Raw genomic sequence first — 20518 nt, forward strand, 5'->3', positions numbered from 1 at the left:
CCAGTTACACATTGACTAGAGCAGGTGATGATTCATCAGGAAAACCCTCCCGGCTCAGTGGGACAACACCTCCAGTCCGTGCCGTCCTGTTGCACAACACGAGTCTGTGTCCTGAAACAAAGTTGTGGACAGTTGAGTTGTTATTAAATGAATACCTTTCCCCTTTTGAATGCTCCGATAAGCAAAGTCAACAAGAAGCAGGGGGGCAAACATTAGTTTCTCTGCACGTGAGTAAATCTAAAGAGCTCAGATTAGAGTCAGGAGAGAGTTTTGCAAATGTGTCTGCAAACACACACTGACTGGAGAAGCGTGCTCCATGTTGACTCATGCAAAGTGGTTAATAATAAAAAAGCAGGATCGATCCCAGTCCAACGCTGCTGCTTTACATAAACAATCTGCAATTCAGTAAAACCAGATTTTTACAACCTCACATCATAATTGAACTCTTTCAGGTGTTAATACCAGTTCTGTTCCGTCCAGTGTGTCCCCCCCCTGACTTGTTCTGGTGTTTTCCTCAGGATGGCCCCGGAGGTGGTGATGTGTGAGACGATGAAGGACGCTCCCTACGACTACAAGGCCGATATCTGGTCCCTGGGGATCACTCTGATCGAGCTGGCCCAGATCGAACCCCCGCACCACGAACTCAACCCCATGAGGGTGCTGCTGAAAATCGCCAAGTCGGAGCCTCCCATGCTGGAGCAGCCACACAAATGGTGAGGCTGCATTAAAACTCAGTATAAACTTATTATTTAGATTTTTTTTTGGGATGCATGGATGCAAATTAGATGAGTGAAGAGGACAGAGACGATTTACAAACCAAAACAAAACAAAACAGTGGCCAAGGTGGTTGGTTTATAAATGCTACTGTGATAATTGACTTTTTAAAGGGATAGTTCAACATTTTGGAAAATTGGCCCATTGCCATAATCCCTATAGTCATAGCAGTAGGTTTGTTACCTTTAATTGTCGGTGCAAGCTGTTTTTAGAACGGCGGAGCAGAGCCGTGAGCTGCTCAGAGCTACGCTACGGAGGCTAATGGGATTTCTTGGTTTCCCTCATCAAACTCATCAAATACACAATCCAACAACTCCAAAACGCTCTGGTGGACAAGTTGTGACCTGCACATTCACCACGCTATGAGATAACAACAGGATTAGTTACGAGACAGAGTCGTTTTAGAGGTAAATTCATGCAAAACCGCTGATGCGTGTTACCTTCAGGGACAGTTTTTCAGCAAGCAGTCTCTGCATTTGCCTCAAAAACAACTGTGTCTGGTAATGTTCTGTTATTATATCATAGCGTGGTGAATATGCAGGTCACAACTTGTCCACCAGAGCATTTTGGAGTTGTTGGATTGTTTATTTTATGAGTTTGATGAGGAAACCAAGAAATCCCATTAGCCTCTGTAGTGTACTGTAGCTCTGAGCAGCTCGTTAAAGGTAACAAACCTACTGCTATGACTGTAGTGATTATGGCAATGGGCCAATTTGCCAAAATGTTGAACTATCCCTTTAAATAAAAATTTAAATAGTTAATTAAGATGTCTGGATATCAACAGGTCATTTGCGACGTCCTGCAGTTTACTGTAGACACTGAATGCACCACAGATCCACACCCTCAGCAGAGAGGCTTCGTGCCAAACTCTAACTTTCTCTCCATCAGTTTTATCGGTGAATCTTCCACAGGACTGAACTGGCGAAGTGGTCGTCAGGTGCTGAGGCTCTGGGATGCGGCGCTGACTCGACGTTTCTGCTCAGAGCTTCGTTTTTCCAAAACAAAAATAAAACACTGCTGTGGCCAAGAATAATCCACATTCACCAAACGTCACATATCTGGGAATGTTTTGTTATGTTGTAACCATCCCGTCATCCCTCCCCACCCACTCCTCTTTCCTCAGCGCTCTTGCTTTTGATTAATAACTCTTCCTCTTCTCCTTTTTCTTGCGTTTACTCAAGGTCGCAGGAGTTTAAAGATTTCCTGAGGAAAGCTTTGGATAAAAACCCAGAGACTCGTCCAACTGCACTACAACTCATGGAGGTAAGTCTGCCGATGCAACGTGCAAGAATAATAACCCAGCCAGTGTTATGTAATGCTGCACTTTGATATATGATGGTGCCATTGTCCCGGCTCTGTCCTTATCTGGCACTGACTCACATATATGGAGCCTTTTTAATCTTCTATTTTAGGGACTGAATAGAGTGATGTATGGCGGGGAAGTGAGCGGTGCCCAGCGGAGGGCACTGGGAGAAGAATAGAGGAGGGAGACGATGTAAAGATGATGTGAATAAGTTAAATGAAAGAAGACTTCAGGCTTGTTTGAAACTTGCAGCGGTGATCTGACCGAGGAGAAACTGATACTGACAACTGTTTGTCAAAATCTCCGTCAGAATCTCGAGCATGAAGAGGAAAAAAAGCGAGGAGGGTGTGGATTAAAGCACGAGAGCAGCGTCTATTAAAATTCAGAGCCACAGTTTCCTGTCTGAATCCCACAGCTGAGGGGAACGCCAGCTATTTACATTCCCCCTCTCAGCCAATGGGACGTCTGGATTCGCAACGAGCTGGTCTCCTCCGGGCCAATTAGAGAGAGGCAGAGATGAAAAATCCTAGACCCAGGGGCCTGCTGGGAATTCTGCATGTGTTCTCCAGTGGGGGGGTGGAGGAGAGACGGGCGCGGTCCCGTCTTTGGTGCCGAGCTGGAAGTTTTCAGATGTTTATCAGGCTGCTGCTCCGGACGGCTGTCAGATAATATTCACTGTTATATAGATAGCTGCGCGGTGATGGCGTCAGACTCTATTAATGTATGTGATCAGAAGTTGGATCAGATGTTTGTGCAGCGATGAGAAGATAATGAGTCAGAGGGAAAAGAGGAAATTAAAAAAAAAAAACACACACACACAAACCTTCACAATTTGTCATAGAGAAGTTAACAACAAAAAAAGGAGGATTTAGTTTATTTCTCATGTTCCTGAGAGGAATGTACACACAACAACATGACACAGCATCAGTCACTGTGGTCGGCAGGAAACCATCTGGATGACTTGTAGTAATTACAGTGAATGTGCTGCTCCTCCCTCAGCTGCATTCCTCTACTGTATGTTCTGCTGCACAGCTTCCATTCATGTATAAGACCCAAGGCTTCCTTTGTTGTGTGTGTGTGTGTGTGATTGTTGCGTGTCTGTCCGTGTGTCATTCATTGGGCAGTTCAGTTTGGTGCGTTTTGGTTTTGTTCGTCTCTGAGCCGGAGCTCTGTCTGTAGTGTAGTGGTGGTTTCACAATTGTGTGCCTCTTTCTGCCTCTGGTGAGAACCTGAACTGACATCATGCATTCCTCAGCCCTGAACCATAACACACACTGTTACCACCATACATCTGAGCCCAGACCGTCACCCTGACCTCACTCTAAACTTTATTATACACTCAGATCTCAATAGTACACATATTTTTAGTGAGTTATGCTTTCTGGGGATGTTATTATCTCCAGTGTGGAAAGAAAACTCCATAATTCAGCTTAGAAATGACCGTAAAGATCCCTTTTTATGCTGCAACTGGGCAGAGAATCAACTTATGATATACATAATATATATATCACAGACAGACAGACTATAGGTATCAACCGTTTTCTATAGGGACCTCACTAGAAACGACTTCCTGTGAGGTCTGTAGATTATATAGAGCACAATGAAATATCAGGTCGGTTTAATTTATGCAGACCAAAATTACTACACATGTAATTCTCAGTCTTGCTCCAGATTTAACTTAAAACTTAATTATAACCTTAAACTTAAAAACAAGAAACAAGAGTCTTGGAGTGGAGCTGAGGCGAGTATTGGTGTGTTTCATTACTTTAAAAAAAAAAGTATGGTTTTGGTTTGGTTGGCTTTGGTTCAATAATAATGATTGGTAAAATGATTGATTGATTAAGAGCAACATGTAGAAACTATTCTACAAGTAAAAAGTTTACATAAAGAGTCTTAATCTCTGGACCCTCTGTGTCTAAAAGTGAAAATGCTCCACAGGTGACTCTGCTCCCATGCCCCCACCCCTCCCTCTCCGCTCCACCCCCCCCACTGAGCCATATTGTTCACATTAACCTTTTCACGCCCAGCCACGCATGTAACACCCAAAATCACCAGCTTCTCTGGGTCTGAGGCAACATGAAACCCAGAGGAGACGACATAAGCTCCACTGATCCACGTCCTGATCCGTGATGGCAGAAACAACACACACTCACACACAGACACACACTGTAGGTAAAGAACAGCAGTAGTAGTAGTAGTAGTAGTAGTAATAGTAACACTATATTACTACATACCTAACTAGACCGTGTGACTTCTTCGCTGCTTTGATTTGCCTGAGGGAAACAGGAGGTGGTTTGATGATGGGAGGTCTGAGCTCAGTCGGTACAATAAACAGAAGCAGGAATCTCCCATGAGTTCATATTTGGTTGAGATCAGGACGGTGATTAGTTTTCATTAACAGAGTAAGTGAGGGGATCGTAGAACTGTAGTTATGTGGTTAGATATTAAATAAAGCATCGTACTTGAGCTGTAGGTATTGGTCGATTTGGTTTGACGGACAATTAATTATTATTATGAATTTTATGTTTCCTGTTGTTGGTCGTCTCCTCAATTCATTGTAACCCTTAATGTTTTTTGTTGAAGTTTTCAGAAAAGTTTTCTAAACTAAACTGTTTCCTGATGTTTTAAAGACCAAACGTGACTGAACATCTGTCTTTCACTTTTTGCTGTAGAGACAGTGAAAGAACATACAGCCTAGTTCACATACACACACACACAGGACTGTGGTGATTTATTTACTTTTGCCCTTAATCCCAATAATAAAACTATATTTATTCAGTTCATTTGCCACGCCCTCAACCAAGCATCAGAAATTGAGATATTTTGAGTATTATTGGAGCATTCAACTTCGCTACAAACACTTTAAGTGTGTCTTGTATCCACCCCATTGTGTTTTTACACAATTACATTTTCAATTTCAGTTTATATTTGCTATAAACAGTCGTACTGTATGTGTGTGTATAGGATTTTATATAACAACATACTCTTATCTTATCCATAAGTTTCTGTGGTGTAATACCAGTGAGGCAGCGCTCAGCAGTTCCTGACTCATTAGACGGGAGCTGACTGTTGTTTGTCACTGGAGTTAAAAGCTGAAGACTAATGTCGTCCTTAAGGACCAAACCCAGCACACAAACAACTGGGTTCACCTACAACACACACACACACACACACTGACTCGTACACACACTTCATGGTCCAGCACCGCTCGTTGCCTTTTTCCCCCTTTGTCAGCTGTTCCAATTAAATTACACACTAGTGCAAAGCGTCTGAATAATAGATGATCGGCCTTTTATCCCCCGCGCACCGCACCAGGCTTTTAATATAGCCTTTTATGCACTCAGCTCATCATTGTCTTGTTCGCACCCTGAGAAAAACACACTTTGCTCATCAGTTGTCGTTGTGTGGTGCTGAAGTGAAGGTAGCTGGACTCTGAGGATGTTACATCATTGTGTCTTTTAATGGGGGAGGAGAGTTGTGTTGTAAAAGCGTCTATTGTTGTAGCTGCAGGTGGCAGCGAAAGTCTCCTGCAGCCTCCGTCTCATGGGCCAAAGCTCTTGTAACTTGACTTTTATTCGCTTCATTTTCCACCAGGATTTTTATTTTATTGTTTCATATCTTCACCTCACTGCTGTTTGTCGATTTGCTATCTGAAGGTTTTCACTATCTATTATAGTTTTGTTGTTGCACTCTCCACCTCCAAGCGCCATTAAAATGTCTTTAACAAAACAGGCACCGACATGTTATTGTGTCCTCATCAGTTCCAGTCCAGCAGCAGCATCCTCCTCCTCCTCCAATCACTAACCTCATGGTTTAATGATAACTCAGATCCACTGATAATGTGTTCAACAAATATTATTTTATGGTGCTGCTGTGGGTGTTTGTCCTGCGGTGTAGCCAAATGCTTATGGTGGCGCTTTAATGATATCAATATCAAGATACCAATGATGCTTGCACAACAACAGCGCTGCTTGCTGCGTGGATTTAACCCTCCTCCATGTCTCGTGTCCATCCACTCCACAGCACCCGTTTGTGAGATCGTCGAAGTCCAACCGTCCCCTGCTGGAGCTGGTGGCCGAGGCCAAAGCTGAGGTCATGGAGGAAATCGAGGACAATAGAGAGGAAGGAGAGGAGGACGACGCCATGGAGCTCACCGTGGTACATTTCTTGCATCTTTTCTCCTCCCCCCCACCCCTTTCTTTTTCTTTTTCTGTCCCTTCATTTGTTTCTAAAAGGAGAAGTGGGAGTGAGGGAAGGGAGGGAGGAGGTGTTTTCCTCAACAGCCTCCCTGAAAGACGCTGTTGGGTCGAAAGTGAACACGCGATTCGACCTTGATCTTAAACTACTAAGCTACATACAAGTGACATTTACCGACTGACTGACACACTGTGTGGTCCTTTTATTGTAGTGTCACTCACCACACAGTATAATTAAGTCAGAACTCATGTGCATAATCACATAAAGACACGTTCTCACCTGCACATGCACGCCACTGCAATACACACACACATGTTCATTTCCCTCCAGCTCATTTGGTAAACAACGACCTCCTGCCTGGGGATTTCTGGGAGACCATTCATAAAGGTTTAAGATTAGAAAGTGAGCGCAGAATGAGAGTGAAGTTTACCACCTGCCCCCCAGCACAAACAAAGGAACACAAACAGGAACACTGGCATACACACCCACACACACAGACGGTTAAATATAAGGGCAGCGGTTGACGTAGCTCCTGTAACTGAAGCGCTGTCACCACACAAAGTCTGACGGAGTAAATAATTTAAGGGCTGTGCATTGTTCTCCCACTACACTTTGACCTTTAAATAAAAAACAGACGTTTCCTGTGCACCAGTGATCCTGGAAATACTCGCACTGTTAAGGAAGCTGCGGCCGGACAAATGTGTGTTGATCATGGATGTTTTTCTCTCCGTGAAGATGATCGATTGCTCACTTATCTCATCCTCTCCTAAATTGAAAACTCTGAAGTTATTGAGATGAATAACTCGGCCCCGGTTTAGTGACAGTGCAGTTTCACATGTGTTTTGCAGCAGATTCTTCCTTTTTCCAGACAAATCGATAATTATACACTACTCACAAAAAGTTAGGGATATTTGACAAGAATATCCATATAAAGAGTTCATGCTACAGTGATATTCTATCAAAATACTTTTAAGTAGAAGGATGCAATGGTCATGTCTTTATCTCAAACAAAAGCTACCAACAGTGGTGGCTATAGCACAACAAAAATCTCAATGTCTCAATAACTAAGAGAAGAGGACTGTATACAGTACAAATTGTCATTGAACCAGAACATTTAGTGGTTCAATGACAATTGAACCACTAAATCAGACGGTGCTTGTGATTTTTGTGGTTAATCACCTTGTTAGAGAACAGCATGTTATTCAATAACTTTGAACAATTGGACATGTGCATTCAAAAGTTTAGAGAAGGTTAAATTAAGTTCACCTGTAAAGGTTATAGTGCATTTTAGGTGCATTCTGAAATTTAATCCAAAAGCCAAACATCCCTAACTTTTTGTGAGTAGTGTACTGTACATTGTCTTTTTTGGATTAAAGGAGCCATTTGTAAGTTTTGCTAAAGCTGCATAGCTAACATTAGCATTAACAGCTGTTTTGAGGAGAAATGTTGTGAGTTCAGCATTAAACTTCACTCCTTTACTCACTAGGAGCTGGGACAATGTTTATACCTTTTGTCTCTATTGTGTCTTTTTTTTCCTACTGAAATTAATTAGCATACTAACTAGTTAGCCCTAGTTAGTCCTGGCCTGTAACACAGTCACAACAACCACCCACCCGCTGCAGGAAACAATGTCCAGCTGCAGAGAAAAACTAATCGTCCCTGTAGTTTGTAATGTGTGTGTGTGTGTGTGTAGGTGGTGTTACTGTGTTTGTGTCCAGAAAATTAGGGTGTGATATTTATCATGAGTTTGGTTGTATTTTTTTTTTTATGAGGTATTTTAGTCTGTTTTATTTCTAGTTTAACTTAAAAATATTGAAATTAGCCTAATGTAATAATTAAAATGTTTGTCTGTATTACACATTTATCTGTATTCACAGCTCCCCCTCAGTGCTCACTGTGCTCACCTAACTACGATATCATCACAGTGATTTCCTCCACTTTCGCGGACACACAGCAACATTATGACACATGATGCAGTTAAAGTCCCTGAGCGGCAGCCAAGCAGTTAGGCCCCGGTTTATCTCCTCCAATATATCTCAGCAGAGCAGCCAGACAGAGATGTTTGCTGAGGCCTCAGAAAGGCTGCACCTGACCATAAAGATGTCTGATGGTATTGTTTACCTCTGGTGGGAAACGTATTTCAAAAAACGCTGCATTGCTCAGAGGGACGGATCCTTAAACACCATCTTCACTGGTGTTTACTGACTCCAGAAATCCCACGTTTTTTTTTGAGATCTGGAAATGTCGGCAACAAGATTTACATTTCTGAAAGTGGTCTGTTTCTGCAGACACTATTATATAAAATAATTTAGACAGCATCATTCATTTGTGTTGATCGGTTTCTAGAATGATTTTCAGTCCATTGCATTTACATTAGTGTTTTTGTGTCAAGTATCTGTGTCACATTGTGTTAGTCTATCATCCATGCACTGGGTAAATTATTATCATCTTCTTATCTTCACCAGTCGTTTCTATTGTTATCTACTTGGACTAGTTTGACCATGACACAGGCAGTAAATTCCTGTCTAATGTGTGTGGCATTATAACTGTCTTAAATCTAACCTGGTGAACGCTGTAGAAACCCTAGGTTCCTATTGCATTTCTCCCACAATGCAATAGGACTTTACAGTGCTTTTGTTTTGGAAAAGTGCTCATCAAAGTTCACACGTAGCTCTTGGTAATAAAACCATCAGGAACTCTCTCCCCTGGTTTGTCAGTGTGTGATTTACACTGGCCGTTCTCTTCTGGTATTATTAGTGTAATTATCACAGATTTGATGTCTATCTCAGCCTCAGTGAGAGGAAGCAGAGCAGGAACGACTGCATTCCTCCTACTGAAGTAAAGGTGAAGCTGATGTGTCTGTAGGTGTGAGGTTAAAAGGTAGAAAACATGAATATTTATGAGAAAACCACCAACTTAAAGCCTAAGAACTTCAAACGTTTGCGCCTAATAAGACTGCTCACCTTCTTGTTCCTTTAGTCACCAAGCAAGGAGCCATGCAGGACCAGTCAGACCAGTTTCGAAGCGGACCATCCTGCAGATACCCCGACCCCCACCACACCCTCTCCAACCACAACCACACCAATGCCTTTACCCAGGAAGGTGTCAGAAGAAGATGCACCGGCAGAGGAGCAGCCAAGTTCCACCATGATGGTCCCTATCCCCTTACCGCGGCATAACATCCCTCACAAAGATGCAGAGGAGTTGGCCGACAAACTGACAAACGAGGAAGTCAACAGCGAGGCCTCGACCAAGACTTCCAGCTCGGACTCGGGCATCGAGGATGGAAAGATTACGCCCACGTTGGAGGAGGAAAAGGTGCCCGGTGGAGATTTTAATGTTGAATTAGAGACCTGCACATATTGATCCATACTGTAAAAACTCAAAATCTCACGAAGAGTATTTGTCTTATTTTTAGTCAAAATGTCATTTTCTAGTCAAAACAAATGTAATTATACTTAAAATAAGACTCCTCACATAAAAAGTAACTTGTTTTTAGACACATTTTTACTTTTTTCAAGCAGATTTCCACTTGAAATAAGTAGAACATAGAACAGTAGTCTTCTTATTACAAGCACAAAAAACTTGCTTTCACTGGCATAGTTTTCTACTTATTTCAAGTGAAAATTTCTTTGAAACAAGTGAAATTATCTAAAAACAAGTTAATTTTTAGGTGATGAGTCTTATTTTAAGTGGAAAGAGATTAGGTTTGAGTAGAAATGAGACATTTTTGACAAGAAATAAGACAAATATTCTTGGAAAGATTTTGAGTTTTTGCAGTGCAGTCATACTGCATCTCATCCTGTATCATCTGCTTCCTAATACCTTATAATAATGATACTGAAATCTCTTTTTCAGGTCACCGTGGAGACCCCAGAGACAGAGCAGCCGCCATCTCTCCCCGAGACCGTGGCATCTGAGGATCAGGTCGACATCATGATCGTCCCCACGGACCCAGAGATCCCCAAGATCCAGGTGGCCGAGCAGGAGAACGGCGTCATACCGAACGGGGATTCAAGCCAAAGACCGACTGTCACTCCCGTTGTTCCCACACCTGCATCCTCCTCCTCCGCCCCCACCCCGCTCCCGACACCCCGCTCTGGGACCAACGGGACCAATGGGAGCCTCGTCAAGGACGCCCTGGACCGCTCATCGATTGGAGGACAACTTGAGACTGTATCGCCTCATATCAACGGGTCGATCAGCAATCGGTACTCGTACTCGGGCAGCGTGATCTCTGAGAGCATGGACATGTCCATCCACAGGGAGAACATCTCCACGCCTTCAAGGGTGAGTCAGTCCGAGTTGTTAAAAATATTCCTTCAGTTTAATGTTGTCATACATGTTACTCACCCAAGTGTGGCTGCACGTCATGTTTTTAATGGTGAGTAAGAAGTGTTAGAGAGGTTCAGGGACCAGCTCGCTGCCGCCGTAGGAAAACCCCTCCTTGGAAAAACTATTTCTTGGCACCCACTGAGGAACTGAAACTGCATTGTGTTGTGTTTTGGGCTGTGGGTGTGAACCATGCGAAACAGTGCATAGCCTGTCTTCCATTAAACTTGCATCACACATTGCATTTACTGTAAGGAGGATTTGAGGAATGACACTAGTTGGTGTTTAATTAGTTACAGTTTACTCAGAGATTTATAAATGCTTTATCAGCCAAAATAAACACAGAAGAGAATTTATTTAAACTTAACCATCACCCAAAAGTTGTATCTTACAGACGTCAGTGAGGACGGACAGTTAGGAAGCGAGTCGAGAAGAAGACAGAAACCATTTTATCATCACACACCGAGTGTTTCTGAAGCCAAATATGCAACATTTTCCATTCATGGGGACCGACAGTGGCCTTTGTGTGGGCACAGTTCAGCATTCATCGCTGTCGATGGAAGTTTCTGTGCAGCTCATTGTCGCTGCGTCGCCTCTGGAGGCTTATGGACCGAGCATGATTGAAATCCTATTGACTGTGCGTGGTGTCGTGTCTGTTTGTGGTATGTTAAGTTTTTCCAGAACAGATTATTCAGCAGGCGTCTCTGCCAGCAGCCCGCACTGGGACTGAATGGGCAATCTTTGTTTTTTAGCATAGGAGGTACGTGCAGGCATATTAAGGCAGGTCTGTTGTTTTCTAAGGGATTAGTGTGAGTGTGGGTGTTTTCCTGCACCAGCATGGAGAGCATCGGCGTGTGCATTTCCCATGAAGTTATCTGTTGTGTGTGCCAATTTGTGAATGAAGAGTGATGCGGAGTCAGAAGAAGCGCACAAACAACACAATTAAGTTACAGAATGAGCCAAACGCGCTCTGCAGACTGCAGGGCCGATGTTTTCTTATTAACACACTCAGCAACAAGCATAAATATTTATTGCTTCTGTAAATGTGTGAATAATCCGTTTACAGCAGAGCCACACACACACACTAGTAGCTCAGTAGCAGGAGCCTCACACACACACAGACTCGTATGGAGCGTGTTTGCTCAGCTGTAGTGGCTCCATGTGGTCGTTTGGACCGAGCGAACTGCAGTTCACACACAAACCAAAGTCATTCCCACCCTGACCTGAGAACAGCTCCCGTGGTTCTTTATTGCCTCTCTTAGTCTGTTCACCCCATAATTTCTCCTTTTTTTCCCTTTAGTCTACTGATCTTAGACTCTCTCTGAACTATTTATAAATCAGGAAGTGACGACCTCCGTGGTTTGAGCTGCCCAGTGCGTGTGTGCCGGGCAAACGCTGCCGTATCAGTCCTCCTGCAAATATTGTCAGTGCTGATTTAGATAGAGCACAGTGGACATGTCGCCATTCAGCAACTGACACGTGCTTAGTCAGCTCATAACAACTCAGTCTGTTCAATCATAAGGTGGGGTCATGCTGTGACTCTTACCGACCGACTGTGTTACACAATATGACGCCCATTGCCTTTTGTTTGATTGGCCTGTGCTGCTTTATCCCACATTACTGTAGATGGAGTTGGTTCAACTTTGATGCTAAGTAAGAAAAAAAAAAGTCAGAGGTCACTTCTTGTTTTGGATAAACGTTGTTCCTGTTTGGTTAAAACCTTGAATCTCAGTGGAGCTGAAGAAAAAAAAAGTTGTTATAAAAAGTTTTAAAAGGGGTTTTAAAAGTCCAGGTCACAATGTGTCATATTTAGTGGAGGAGATTGTGTTATTGTTGTTGTTAAACTGTCACTTCCGGCGCGGCGCTCCCCAGAGCTGTGACAGATGATGGAGCATCTTACTGCTTGTTACAGTAAAACCAGATTGACAGGAATATTATTGCCCTTTGTCAACACATTCACACACGCGCACACACACACACACACACACACACACACACACACACACACACACACACACACACACACACACACACACACACACACACACACACACACACACACACACACACACAGCTGCTTCTCTTTCCAGCAGATACAAAGATCACACCAGGAATCAAAAACTCACACATACCTGAAAGAGAACATAACAAACTGTCTTTGAGAGTTGTATTAAAACACAATATCTCTGGTCCTGCTGCTGAAACCTATTTCTTTTTCTTTGTCCATTGAGAGTTTCACATAGTTGGAGCTGAGTTTGCCTTTAAACTATAAAAACAACATTTATAGATGTTGGATTTCCTAGTGCCACAGTGAGCTACTGTACTGTAACTAAACCTGCAGCTGTCTCAACTAAAGACCAAACTAGGACTAGAACTCCAGTTCAACACGTCATGCAGTAATAGTATACATATGAACAAGTGGCATCAAAGATTTGTGTTTTGTGTCAGATTTAAAATTTGTTCTCCTCTGAATCTGCCTCTCAGGACTTCTCCAGTAAGACTCTGAAGCGAACCAGGAGGTTTGTCATTGATGGTGTGGAGGTGAGCGTGACCACGTCCAAGATCATCAGGGACGATGAGAAGAAAGACGAGGAGATGAGATTCCTGAGGTACAAGACAACTGTCCTCCCACTTGCATCTACGTATCTCTCTCTCTCTGTCATCACCTTCTTCTTCTTCTGCCTGCTCAGACTTCACGGCTCCTTTTCATATGCAGAGTAGGATTTTTGGAGTTTCACCAAATGTCATTTTCCTCTACCTGGAAACCCTCAGATAGCTACCGGAGAAAACAAAAGCACTGTCCCCTTCCTGTTATGGCTGCACAGTGGCAGGCGCACTTCCTTCATGCCGTGAATTCGGCCTTCAATTATTCTGCAAATTTCCTCCCTGCGGTGGTAAACACAGCAACAGGGAGCGTCTAAGGATCCAGTCTAAACCCTGATACTGTCATTATTCTACAGGCATTATTAGATCGTACAGTCAACATTTAGTACTTCATTATGACGGGTTACAACAACAAAAAAAAACGTTGTGTATTGTCACTTCAAATATTTATCTGTTTATCACTGGACATTTGATCTGTGCTGTCTGTGTCTCGTCTCTCAGCGCTTCTTCTTTTTCTTGGAAAAATTCATGTTTTCATTCCTTTGTAAATGAGGCCGTGAACTGAGCCGAGGGTCCGTTCATTCCTCCGCTCAGACTGAAGTCTGTACAGTGATAAGTGACCTGTTGGATGCTGCCTGCTCCACACACACAGTCCACTATTTAAGGCATCCTGCTCTTTTGGGCTTCGGCCCTTTGGGATCAGAGTTAACAAAATGTCCTTGAAGCTGTTTTGGAAAAAGGACAAATTTAGGTATTAGTTTGACAGAAGGAGGAAAATGTCCATGAAGTTACTTATAGTTGAGGGTGAAGCTGAGGTTAACTTAGGAGGGAGTCACGATGTTGTCAGAGAGGATTTAGTTGTCTTTCTGTCCTGTTACATAGTTGGTTTTGTTTCAAAATGAGCAACTGCAACACTGCACTGTTTCTGAAGACCTGTGGAGTTCCTGATGCATTAATCCTGCCATCTAGTGGCAAGAATATGGTGTTACACCTATGACTGCAGGAAAAGCAACAGATGAGTGTCTTATTTCTCAGGAAATCTGTAGACAAACAGGAAAAATGTATGTGTTTTGGCATAAATTATCACACTGACTAAAATCATACATGCCCCTTCCAAATAAAAGAACTAAACTAAAATAAGAGCGACAGACTCTGAACAGTGCATCAGTTGCTGAATATATCCCTAAACATCCGAAATAAGGATTAATGATACAGTATTTGAGTTGCTGCTGAAATTCATGAACTAAAGGTGGTAGTAGTAGTAAAAATAATAATAATAGTAATATGTGTGTGTCTTTGTGTTTAGACGTCAGGAGCTGCGTGATCTGCGTTTGCTGCAGAAGGAAGAGCATCGAGCTCAGGCTGCTTTAAACGCCAAACTGGAAACTCAGAGAGAGCAGATGCAGAGACGGTTTGACCAGGAGATGAATGTGAGTCACGCCCACACACACAAACTTTATTATAACTACATATTTTACATACAGTGTTTGTTTTATTATCATACTTCCTAAATGCTGACTGTCTTGTTTCCTATTGGTTCATTCCAGGCCAAGAAGAAGCACTACGACGTGGAGCTGGAGACTCTGGAGAAGACTCAGAAACAGACCATTGAGAAGATGGAGGCAGATCATCACGTCAAACTCAAAGAGGAGACCAAACGCATCAAAGTAGCACAGGAACGAGACCTCCACAAGTTCCAGGATCAGATGAAACACAAGAAAAAGGAGGTAATTAATCATGAGACAGCGAATCTGTTACATCTTCTCCCTTCAAACTATAAGTCAAGTCATAAGTGTTTCTGTTTATACCTGTGTGTTTCAGTCTCTGCTTTTAGTCAAAGTCACTGAATATGGTCTGAAATGTTCCTTTAGGTGAAACAGTCTGTGGATAAGCTGCCCAGGAATCAGCGTAAAGAATCCCTGAAACTGCAGATGAACTCCTTCCAAGACATGAAACTTAAAGAGGTGAGTTGTAACATATTCCACCCCTCTTTCTGCCCAGCCACCAGTCGTATCTTTTCTTTTGTGGAGTAAATATTTGACTATTCCCAAGTTGTGAATATGCTAGCTCCTATTAACACTATCTCTGTCTTTCCTTTGTTTTAGGAGGAGAGGTTCCTGTTGGGTCAGAGGAACTACCTGGACACCACACTGAACAGAATCGTCTCCAACAATAAAAGAGAGATTGCAGAAACAGAGAGAGCATGCCTCAACAAGAAGCAAAACCTAATAAGAGGTGAAATATCTGTTATGCATTGAGTTAAAGTGAAACCAAGATCCACAATACTGAATCTTGTTGCTCTTTATTGACCTCTGGTGGTGGTGAGATGTTAGTGTGTTGACATGATGTGTTTCAATAACTGATTAGAGCGTGAAGCGACGGTTTGGGACATGGAGGAGAAGAATCTTTATGAAAAACACCAGTTATTGAAGCAGCAGCTGAAAGATCAGTACTTCCTCCAGAGGCATCAGCTCCTCAAGAAACATGAGAAGGTAAACCACCTGCAGCTTTCTACACATATTTAGCTTTTGGTTTAAGTCGAGCTGGTGGGTCATTGTATCCTCATTGGATCATTTCCAAGTTCAACCAAATGCCTGCTGTCCAACATTTAGTCCATTTACATCAATTTTCCGTGTGTCTACAGGAGCAGGAGCAGATGCAGTGCTACAACCAGAGAATGATTGAGATCCTAAAAGGCCGGCAGCAGCAGGAGAAGAGCCGACTTCCCAAGATCCAACGCAGCGAAGCCAAGACCCGCATGGCCATGTTCAAGAAGAGCCTGCGCATCAACTCGACGGGCAGCTCCTCAGAGGACAGAGAGAAGATCAAGCAGGTAGAGGGAAAAGGCTTGTCTCACTTCAAACTAAAGTGTAAAGTTAATGCCGCCGTAACTCACTCTCTTTGTTTGTCTCTCTCTAGTTTTCTCAGCAGGAGGAGAAGCGGCAGAAGTCGGAGAGGCTGCATCAGCAGCAGAAACATGAGAACCAGATGAGGGAGATGATCGGCCAGTGTGAGAGTAACATCAGAGACCTGAAGCAGCTACAGGTGACTCCTTTTGTTTTTTGTCCAGTGTAGAGAACAGAGCAATAAAATATAAACACAGTAAAGTAACAAACACTTGTCTTGTTTCCCAGAATGAGAAATGTCACCTGCTGGTGGAGAACGAGACTCAGAGGCTGAAACATCTGGATGAGCAGCACAACCAGCTGATGAAGGAGTGGAGGGATCAGCTGAAACCCAGAAAGAAGGTGTGTTTCCCCCTCACAGCGTTGTGACAGTGACAAATTTCACACTTCCATTTGCTTATCTTCATGTCTGCAGTAAATTAATGATGCACTGAAATCACTCAAGTGATTGAGTGACTTTTAAATGAGCATGAAGTCCTGAGTCAGCCTCTATTTATCAGTATAAGGAAATTACTCTTTCTTAAACTATATACACACATACACACACAAGATTCATCTAAAAAAAAAAAACAAGTTTAAAAACTATCTCCACTCATGCTCAAGTAAGCTCCTCTGACTCCAGAGTGACACAGTCAGATTTCTATGGAAAAATACTGGTTGCTATGTACTGGGGCAAAAAAATCTGGACTCAATGTGGAATATAAGTATGTCATTAACTTTTGCAATGCAACACTTTGTTTCTTAACACATTTTTACATAATTTGTCACACATTATTTAGAAAAAGCGTGCTCAGTATTGCTAAAATGCATTGAAATCTAATTATAGAAAAACAGCAAAAAATCTGTTTCAATTAAATCAAAGTTAAATCAACTGTAGATAAAGTTTTTATTATCATTCTTTTGTGGTTACACATTTTACATTTTCAGGGGCATTCAGTCTTATATTTGTTTAAATGTCACTTCAAATACTAACATGAATACAAAATGTACATTTTAATAAATCTGATGCTCTTAAAACAATTTTTAAAAGATATTTCTGGATTGCTCATCTTATATACACACTTAACTGTATTCAATCTATGTACTGTATTACAAAATGTGCATATAGATATATTATATAGTAGCTCACAATCTCACTGACCAATAGAACGGTAGAAGGCACTGACTAAAACTCATATAAAAGTTTCTATTCAAGCTTAGTCATACAATATTTTACATATTTTGCTTTCTGACCACTCTTAGAACCTCGAAGACGAGCTGCACATGAAGAAGAGGGAGCAGGAGGTTTTCTTCAGGATGTCTGAGACCACTGATTGCCCGAACCCCAGTTCTCCCCATAAACTCTCCAAGTTTGTGCCTTTCCAAGATTCTTCCACCACATAAAAACCAGCCGCTGTGATGCTGCACACCGTCACCGGGCCACTGACGAGCACACGTACACACTCTCATCCACCACCACCACCACACACACATCCACACACAAAGGCATCGTAGTTGTTTCTGCTGCCTTCAGTTTTACTTTGTTTTGCCACTGACGGCAGCAGGCCTATCCCTCCATTAGGTTCCTTTATCGTCTTAGTGAATATTTATGTGTTGAACTAATTTTTCTTTGAAAGTGTTGTAGGATCTGATCGACTTGGAACTTGTGATGTGCTTCTTTATTCAGTTACAGTAGTTATCCGCTTACATACAGTATTCTGATTTACTCTCTTAGTCCGCCCCTTGTAGCTCACCAGTCAGATTCTAGGATACCATGATACAGTGGCCTTTAGTTTTTGGGTGAGCTGAAGATACCAAACTCATTACGTATGCGTCTTAAAAAGTGAATATTGAGGAATAATTTTTTGGTTGGGTAGTATAGATTGTTTTTATATGAAAGCTGGTGAGCCAGAGACTAAGCACTTTTTGTTTACCACCAAATTATCAGTGTCGTCTTCCAAAATATGACCAAAAACAAACCTAAATATTGATGATTTAGTCTATGACTCTTTTTATTTTTCCATTTCTCTATGTCCTGGCACATTCACCTGTGAGTCGATGAGTCAGATGCTTGTCATATAGATGCCAAAATCTGCCTATATTTATTTTTACTGATAAAGAAAATCTTTATTCCAGATTTATCACTGTAAATTTTAATTTTAATATTTTCCGCTTTTTTTTTTTTTTTTTAACCATCACCTACGATATGAAGGATGTGCTCATTTATTATCTTGTTTAAAATGGGGGGGATGAGGCTAAATCCAAAGTTACAAGCATTTATATTTTCTTTTAAATGATCATTTAGGAATGATATTTTAACAGACAAGGGAAGACTAATTATTGTTCACAAAGTGTTCATGTAATGGCATTTGTTATTTTTCTGTTGTATTTTTTTTTTTTTTACTGTAAAATCATTCACACTGGATGGGAACTGACAAAGCCAAAGCAAAAATACTGTTATGTTCTTTGAAGGATGTTAAACAGGGGGTTTAAAATCTAGATTTGAAAAAAGGTATTAAGTGTATAATAGCTAAACCATGTGCAGCAAATGCACCGCCTGCTAACCAAAGTGCAATATTACATGTATGTCTTTGCTAACCTTAAAGAGGTTTTATTTTCTTAATTTGCCTTCCTTTGCACTGAGAGGGAGAATCATATGAAGAGTTTCTCCAATAACAGATGCATCAGTGTGAAGAGAGACACGGCTTGAAATGATTTCATCTTCATGCATCACATCATAAGCAATAATTATTAAAGAGGTATACTCTTCCAAACGATGATCTGGTCTTGGACGTAACTCCTCATATCAGTTTTAAGGGAGTGCAACAATTCATTCTGCTGTGAAGCGCCTCTAGATGTCTTCATCTTCAACTGAGACCATAAGTTTGCAGCTGAGGAACTTGTTGCCTTGTTAAAGTGAGAGAAAGCATTTTTTTTTCTTTTCAAGCAGTTTGGCCTGCAGATGAGCGTAGTCAGGTCAGCATCAGGTACAGCTTAATCTCTCTCTCCCTCTCACACTCTCTGTCTCAGAAGTACTTCAAGTTGTAAAAAAAAAAAAAAAAAAAAAATCCCTCTTTAATGGCTTCATCTAGGTCTTCCTCTCTGCCTCAGTTTACATGACAATGTTTGCATGGAGGGGAGGGCGCCGAGTGTGAATGAAACTGTATCAGAAGGAACCACTGTTGTAAATAACTCTTAATAAATACAGATTTTCTAATTAATTTTCTAACTAATTAAGTCTCTTTCAGATGGTGGCAATGATGATATCTGAGTTCTATGTTATGAAGACATGAAGCAGTGAGGTCGTGATAGTTTTTTCAACTCAAGTGTTCATTGTTCATTGTTAAATGGATCCCCATTAGTTGTCACAATGGTGACAAGTAGGCCTATTCTCCCTGGGGTCTGCAAGACGAACAAACAAAAAAATACATTTTCAATTAACAGTTAGCAAAAATAAATAAATAAATAAAAGCATCAGTTTCCAATAAAATAAGTCAAAATTAATTCAAGGTTGTTGTTGTTGTTGTTTTTTTTAAACCCAAAACAGCTTTTTAAGCCTCCTTTTCAAACAAAAATCATTACCATGTATTATTAGATAATCTGAAGTCTATTTCAGTTTGTCATTGCTCTGTATAATACAGTTCTTTTGTGAGGGAAATCTGGACATGCAGTCGGGTTAATGTCTGTTTGATAACTAAAGTTTTAGATGAAACAGGCCGATGCTCCCTTTGAGACCTCAGACAACACAACTCATCTGAGAAATACTGTACTGTAGGCCCACTGTACTAATTTTGCCCTGTTATTCCAACCAGGCGAGGACACTCCTAACCATTAACAAATAATCAACATTTATTGAAAATAATAGGACTGATAGGTACAGTATATGCAATAATTAATAATTGCCATTATTATTGTCAGTACAAGCAAAGTGAACCACTAATAAGTTTGGTTCAGTTTCACATGATTTTTCTTTTTTGGCCACTTGGGGGCAGTGCAGCACGCTGTGATCACAACACTAGTTAAGTTTAGTTATACAGTATAGTCTTATATACAGTCTATGGTTAAAAGTTAATGTGGCTAACGTGTTAGCAAACAGTTGCCTGTTTACAGCTTGAGACATGGCAACATTAGCATTTATTTGAGGACATGTTATCCTCCAGTAAAGATAAGTACAGTTTTTTTTTTTTTTTTTTTTTTTTAACAATTGTAGCTCTATTGGTATCCAATGACTCTTAATAATATAACTTGAGCTGCCTGATAAGTTGTCTATCGTCCATGGCTAGGTATGTTGAAATAAACAAGTTGTTAATGTTTTCTTTATCAGCTAAATTTTACATTATCTGTGTTTATCAAACCCCCTCTAAACAGTTATGGCAGTAAACATTATCCTTGTGATTTTTAAAGTACCGATTCAGACACAGTG

At 41.4% G+C, this 20518-nt stretch overlaps 1 protein-coding gene across 1 annotated transcript in view; it reads left to right on the forward strand.

Moving 5' to 3' along the window:
* stk10 (serine/threonine kinase 10) overlaps positions 1-19313 on the forward strand; it is a 41950-nt gene extending 22637 nt beyond the window's left edge. Inside the window, exons 6-20 of the mRNA XM_083986521.1 lie at positions 519-713; positions 1956-2037; positions 6101-6235; positions 9254-9592; positions 10133-10564; positions 13091-13215; positions 14517-14640; positions 14758-14937; positions 15082-15174; positions 15316-15445; positions 15578-15702; positions 15855-16043; positions 16130-16255; positions 16345-16458; positions 17359-19313. Of these exons, the coding sequence (XP_083842647.1) occupies positions 519-713; positions 1956-2037; positions 6101-6235; positions 9254-9592; positions 10133-10564; positions 13091-13215; positions 14517-14640; positions 14758-14937; positions 15082-15174; positions 15316-15445; positions 15578-15702; positions 15855-16043; positions 16130-16255; positions 16345-16458; positions 17359-17499 (2530 nt within the window). The 3' untranslated portion in view covers positions 17500-19313. The remainder of the gene's footprint in view (positions 1-518; positions 714-1955; positions 2038-6100; positions 6236-9253; positions 9593-10132; positions 10565-13090; positions 13216-14516; positions 14641-14757; positions 14938-15081; positions 15175-15315; positions 15446-15577; positions 15703-15854; positions 16044-16129; positions 16256-16344; positions 16459-17358) is intronic.
* Positions 19314-20518: the final 1205 nt, after the last annotated feature.

This window comes from Trachurus trachurus, assembly GCF_905171665.1.
Source record: "Trachurus trachurus genome assembly, chromosome: 14".
NCBI classification, from domain to species: Eukaryota; Metazoa; Chordata; class Actinopteri; order Carangiformes; family Carangidae; genus Trachurus; species Trachurus trachurus.